General features: G+C 43.7%; 1 protein-coding gene across 2 annotated transcripts in view; it reads right to left on the bottom strand.

The window, feature by feature from the left end:
• The window catches only part of LOC110322246 (cytochrome P450 20A1), a 41,818-nt gene extending 38,629 nt beyond the window's left edge, over nucleotides 1-3,189 (bottom strand). Inside the window, exon 1 of one of the 2 annotated variants that reach the window (XM_021198842.2) lies at nucleotides 3,061-3,189. In XM_021198842.2, coding sequence (XP_021054501.1) covers nucleotides 3,061-3,132 — 72 coding nt within the window. In that variant the 5' untranslated portion in view covers nucleotides 3,133-3,189. The remainder of the gene's footprint in view (nucleotides 1-3,060) is intronic. The other variant, XM_029538874.1, reaches the window with a different exon arrangement.
• Between the last annotated feature and the right edge of the window lie 3,763 nt (nucleotides 3,190-6,952).

Here is a 6,952-nt window from a genome sequence, read left to right as displayed (position 1 = left end):
GTTACATTTTCAATAAGCAAGCTATAATCCTTTGACCCAAAGAGGTTAGGTACAGAGTAAGGGACTAGGGGGTTGAGAGAGCTCTCTCTAGGAAGGGGAAATAGAATAGATAGTTATGGATGGGTAGGGGAGACTGCACTAGGAGGATTAAACTGGGGGGGGGGGGGAGGGACCAAGGGAGGGACTAGGAGGAGAAACAGCTAAAATCAAGGGTCATTTGAGGTGTCAGATGGAAACCTAAATCAGTACTAAAAGCTTCCTAAAATACATACATATATGAAGGTAATTTAAAACAAATCTCAAAGTGACAGAGGAGGCAGCATCTTGTCACCATCTCTTGTCGCCATCTCTTGTCACCAAATGAAGGTTCCAGTACCAGGATGAGTTATATCTACTTGACTTGTTGATCAAAGGAGTCCCATGCGAGCCCCCCAAACAACCCAGGCTATTGGTAATGCCTATTACCACAACTAATGGTAAGGCCCTATTGCAAAAGACAACACATACATACTCATTGAACACAGAGAAGTCAATACTTCATCCTAAACAGGATGTCCCCATCAAATTGCTCCCCTCAGGTTCAGTGAACCTTTCAGAAGAGGAAATGGAAAGATTTTTAGAGCCAGAGGGGATGGAGGAAACCAGAGATACAAGGCCTTCTAAACAAAGCAGGGCCAATGCACAAACGAACTCACAGAAGGTGTGTGTGTGTGGGTGCTCATGGCCAGATGGGGTCCCAGTGCTGAGAGAAGTGGACACAAACTCCCTTCCCTAACCCAACACTCTCTCCAGTTGATAACCACTCATAAATGAAAACCTAGGTTTATTTAATAGTTGCATTGGGGATACGAACCACCCCAAGGGCTGCTGAATGAATTGTTAGGGAGTAGGGCAAAACTCTAAAGAATTCTGCATCCTTAGGACTTTGCAGTACACTCCAGCTTGGCCATCACCTCATCATTCCATGGTAGAGCCACTCATCTTGGATTCTCAATACTCCTGAATTCTCCAGCCTGAGCTTCCTTGGAATATTTTGCCATACTTGACTCAGTGGATGATTCTTTGCCTTTCTCGGGTCTGGCTGTTCCTCCCCAGGCTTCTTTATGGTCCTCTCCTCCCTTAGCCCAACTGACTGGTCCTCCCCAGGCTTCTTTATGGTCCTCTCCTCCCTTACTCCTCTCTCCAGCCTCTATCTAATACGGAGAATTCAGGGCTTAGTCCTTGGACCTCTTCTCTCCTACATCTAAATTCTCCAGGAGACTGGAACAAACTTCCGAGCTTCAATATAAGATATACATACACTGGCAGTTCCCAAACTGTCTCTAGTCTGGTTTTTTTACCTTAAACCTCAAGACTTTTGTATTTGATGTTGTCTCACTTGGATGTCAAACAGGCATCTTAAACCTGGCTTACGTAACCCCAAACTTCTGATGTCTATGAAACCTCACTAATTCTCACCAAGATACAAACTAAACGAAATCCTCACTTTCCACAGGGAAATCTATCTGCCAGTCCCCATCCCCACCCCAAAAGTGTTTTTCTTCCAGCTTCTCTTAGCCTCACGTTTTATATCCAGTCTCACTGGCTTTATCTTAACAATATTGTAGTTCTCACCTTGTGCTATGACACTGGGGTCCAAGCACACACCATCTCTCACCAAAATGACAGCAGTTATCTTTCCACCTACTCTCTCTGATCCCACCCTTGCCCCAGCCCCATAATTACAGTCTGTTCTTAATACAGTAGCCGGAATGACTATCAGAAAACGTAACTAATAATATTAGGGTTGTTCTGAAGTGGGGGTCTCACTACATTCACTGCCCAAGATGGCTTCAAGCTCACAACCCTCCCACCAGAGCGCCCTGAGTGTCTGGGAATTAGACACGACGCCAGACTGCAAATTAAAGTTCTCCTTTAAAGCTGAAAAATCCCTTGATTCCAAGATTTGCATTTTTTTTTTAAAAGGAATGAATTGAAGACATTTTTTGACCACACATATTTTTAAATTTTTTTCTAGTATACAAATTTTAAAATTTAAGACAAGGGCTCATGTGATACAAACTGGCCTAGAACTTAGGTCCATTTTGGAGGAAACCCTTGAACTCCCTTGCCTCCACCATCCAAGTGCTAGGATTACAGGCCCAACACAGCATTCCCAGTTTTCCTTTAAACTAAAACAGCCACTTATCCATTGAAACCCTCCAGTAGAACGCAGCCTTAAAAGTCTTTTGAATAGCTTTTCAGCCATTTACACTCGTCTATGTTCCCGGTCTGGTTTTACATTCGCTTCAGCTGGCTGGGACACAGCTCTCTGATTCTTGAAAGGCCCGAGCTTCTCACCTTCTCCATATCAGTGTTTTATTTCTCAGGAGTTCAGGTATGTGGTTTCTATCTTAGTCTAATCCACCACCAACTCTGAACAGGACACTTCTAAGGGGCATCTCCATCACCCGGGGCTGTTCACTGCCTTTCCACTTTTCCATAAATCCACCACATTTTGTACATACATATTCTTTTAAAGACAGGGTTTGATGTAGTCCAGGGTGAGCTTTGAGCTCCCACCCCATCCTCCTCACCCCGTGCTGGGATTACAGATGTATGCAACGCCCAGCTTTATACAATATACTTTAAGGAAGTTTCCTTAACAGTAACTCCGGAGTTTTGAGAGGTTCCCCTCTGAAAAGGACAGGTGGACAAAGTTTGGGCTGGGGAGCTCAGCTCACCTATTCCAACAACGGTGCCGGGGCATAGGCAGGGAGATGCTAGGAAAAGATGGAAGGAGTTTCTCCCCTGATGTAGAAGCAAACGGCATTGGGGTTCAAAGGAGTCACTGTCTCCAAAGTTACCTAAGGTAATTGATCACCAACTCCCCAAACCCGTCCGGGACAGGGGAAATGAGGGACCCGCCCAGGACCACAGCCCAGCGACCACAGCACGCATGCGCACGGGGAGCGCACTCCGGGGAGGAGCCACGTGACTCTTCAGCAAGCGCTCCCCGCAGACCGCCCATCCAGCTATTCGCGGCGCAGGCGCACCCCTGAACCCCGAGTCGGGAGTTACCGGGTAGAGGTACAGCACCGCTCCCACCAGCGCCAGCAGGAACGTCACGGCGAAGATGGCGAAGTCCAGCATGCTTCCTCTCGCCCGCCCGCGCGGTCCTCGGCCGTGCGCTCCGCTGTGGCGCCCGCAGCTCGGGAGGGAGGTGGCCTCGGGCGGTCGGCGAATAGGAGCCGCGGTCGCCCCGCCACGCCCGTGCTGGGCGTCACCCCTGGTCTGCTGGCGACTGCTCCGCAGGCCACAAGGAAACCTCCAGGCCCGGGTCCCCACCCTGGCCAGGCTAGAAGCAAGACACCAGTCTGCTTGCACAAAGTAGACTTAAGTTCATTTAAGTAGGACTCACGACCCAAGCCAGTCTGACCTGGACACCTGCATGGCTGAAGAGCTAGGCACCGTTAGATGCTCCTTGTTGCTCAAAAGCGCTCCAGTGGTCGTTTTTTTTTGTTTTGTTTTGTTTTGTTTTGTTTTGTTTTGTGTTTTGACAGGATCTGACTATGTATCCCTGTCTAGCTTGGAACTATGTAGACCAGGCGGGCCTCGGACTAATAGAGATATGCCAGCCTCTGCCTTACCGGTGCTGGAATTAAAGGCGTTAGCCACGGTAGCAGACAGTGGGTAGGATTTCTGGCCATGGTGGCAGATAGTGATTAGGATTTCCGACTGTTACTGATGATTTGCAATACATTCCTTGAATTTAGCAAGCTCCATTTTCTTCTATGTAAAACTGAAAACTAGAGGCTGGGGAGGTAGATTGCTTTTCTAGTATGTACAAAGTCCTGGCTTCAGTCCCCAGCACCACATAAACCTGGCTGGTTGGCACACATTTGTAATCCCAGCATCAGAAGGTGGAGGCAAGAAAATCAAGTGTTTAGTCATTTCCAACTACATAACGAATTCCTAGATTACCTGAGCCCTGCCTCATCAAATCAAAATCAAATCATTCAAAATAATACCATATAGAGTAGCCAGTGGTAGTGTACTATAGTGGGCGTTCTATAGGAAGCACTGAGCAAAGCAATGTTGTGTACTTGCATATTTCAAGCATTGCTTGGTCAGAGCATTACTGTAATTTGAGATCCTTCTGTTCTATCTGACTCAGAAGTTTTAACATGGATTAGTGTAAGGCAAAGCCTGATATTTATTGGTACTACATTTAGTGAAAGCATCCTAAAACAATTTATAGCTTTTATAGCTTGAATATCAAAGTTTCAGGTACCATTTGGCATGTCATTTGGAATTGCATTTAGAGCTCCTATAATAAATGACTGCTGCTTAAGCAGGAACCATACCTCACTGAAAAAATGCCATATCTTTTTGAAGCTGTAACAATACTTCTACTCAAGATTTTGTCGATTGGAATTTTTTTTTTCTGTCTTGAGACAAAGCTGTCTGCATTACTCAAGTTGGCCTCAAACTTTTGATTTTGTCTTAGTTTACAAGTCATCGGAATTTCAGCCATGGGCCACCTCACACAGCAAGAGCTGTGCTTTTAACTGTGAATGTATTTCAAACTGCCCTGAGCATTTCAAGGGTTTGTTTTTTAAATCAGTTTTAAAGACTTTTCCCATCAAAACTATGGCTCACATCAATAGCAGATAAAATTTTGAAATATACAATGTAGCTATATAACTTTTATTTAATGATTTACTTATTTTATGTATATGAGTGCTTTATTTGCATGTATACTTCATGCCAGAAGAAGACATCAGGTTTCATTATAGATGGTTGTGAGCCACCATGTAGTTGCTGGGAATTGAACTCTGGACTGCAGGAAGAGCAGCTAGTTAGTGCTCTTAACCACTGAGCCATCTCTCTAGCACCATAGCCATATAACTTTAAGTACCACTTTCTCAAGATATCTGGTCCTCACCCTTCCCAGTCCCAAATCAAAATCATGCCTGGTGCCTGCCAGGCAGGTGCTCCAGCACTGAGCCCCCTGGGTTTTTTAGTCCTAAATTAGCTCTTAGCCTAGCACAATCTGGACTTTTCAGTACCCATAGAGGCAGGCCTCAGTGTTTCAGAAATGGAGTCTAAAACTAGACATGAGGATAAGTGTAGATCAGTAGTGCAGCCTTGTTTAGCTTTGGTTCTGAGACTTCCTAGCACCACAGAACATCAGAGACAAATAGACAGCAACCAATCTACCTCTTCTTTCTTTAAACTTTAAAAGTAATTTAATAGCTATATATAGTATACATTCACAAGTTTTTATATTTAATACCCAAAATTTTTATCTTGACTTCAACAGGTTAAACTTTTGACATTGTAAATGTTCATATATTGAAAGTATTGCTTCTTTTATAAAAATATAATTTAAATGTAATTCATATTGTAAGCATGTCAGAATCAGAAACATATGTGGACAAGTCTATATCTTTATTTATACAGTGCCAGAATTTATTGAATAACAATAAACTCACACGCTTTGTTGGATTCCTTGGTTACAATTTACCAACTAGAACTTCTCTTGATAGCTGGCCATTGGCAATCATAGGTCCTTTTACTCCAATCGTGTGTGTCTGTGTGTGTGTGTGTCTGTGTGTGTGATGTGTGAGAGTGTACATGTAGGTGCCAACAAGAATAGTGAACATGTAGAGATCAAAGGACAGTTTTTAAGAATCAATTCTCTCCTTCCACCATGAATTCTGGGGTCTTTTACCCTGCTATCTGTCCAGCACCCCAACAACCAGTTTTTGATAATAGGGTTTCACTTTAGCATCCTGGCTGACCTAGAACTCTCAGAGACCCACCTGCCTGTCTCTGCATTCCAAGAGGATAGTTTAAAGGTGTGTGCCATTCAGATTGATTTTACTGGCCATTTTATTCCAATCTTTGTTGCTACTATTAAGTCATCCATTATTTCATACAATAAATGTGTATGTATAGGTTACAGAATGACTACAAAGAAATCAAAGAAGTCTTTCTGGAGGCAGCAACAGAGAGAACTGATACAGATGTGAAGACAGGGATTCAATGAAATATTAGCATATCCAGTTGGGGCTGATGAAGGCTCAGAGGCCAGAAATAGGTTTGATGAACTGTACAGGGGTAGTGTGTTTGAGACAAGGCACCAGAGCAGCCCAGATGGATAGCTGGAGGGATGGCAGTTTGACTGGGCTCATCGAGCAGTGGGGACAGTCAGGAGTTCTTTGTCTTTTGGTCCTTTGATACAAGCATCTAATATGGTTGGATAATAAGTAAGAGGGGCTGTCCTCACTGTACTGGCTTTTGCCTTTTTGTCTCATATCCAAGGCTGGCCTGGAATTCACTATGTATTCAAGGCTGACCTCAAACTCAGGGGGATCCTCTTGCCTCTACCTCCCAAGTATTGGGATTAATGGCCTGCACCGCCACGTGTACTGTAGATGTCCTTTTTACAGAGTCCAGGTAGACTGTTGTACTGCCTGTTGAGAAGCTGTAGGGCCTAGTTTTCTGATGTGGTTTTAATATACACAAGTACCTTAGGAACCTTACCTACTTTGATAAGTTTATAGGTGGGAACTTATTACTTGTAGGAATAGAAATTATCAAGTTATTTCTCAAAAGGCTGGTGCTAGACAGGTGACAGTGTCTACATGCACAAATTAGATTGTCAATTTTGCTACTAATTTTATGGGAATTTGTCTGAATGAAAGTTTTTGTTCTTGAAAAACAGATTTCTCACCATTGGTCAATTGTCAATGCAAAACATAGCTCCTAACTTCAGAGAATAAGAGATATTTTATTTGAGCCAAATATAGGTGAACATGGTCCAGGAATACAGAGTTGTGTTGTCCCAAATAACACAAATATTTTCTATAGACTTTTATAGTCACAGAAGAAAAGAAAGTGATGTCAGGGCATTCACCAACATAGGCGAGTACACCAAGTAGGCAAGTGTGGTGGTTTGAATGGG

This window comes from Mus pahari, chromosome 5, assembly GCF_900095145.1.
Source record: "Mus pahari chromosome 5, PAHARI_EIJ_v1.1, whole genome shotgun sequence".
Classification (NCBI taxonomy): domain Eukaryota; kingdom Metazoa; phylum Chordata; class Mammalia; order Rodentia; family Muridae; genus Mus; species Mus pahari.
The sequence above is the reverse complement of the archived record's forward strand: the minus strand, read 5'-3'. Positions and strand labels throughout refer to the sequence as shown.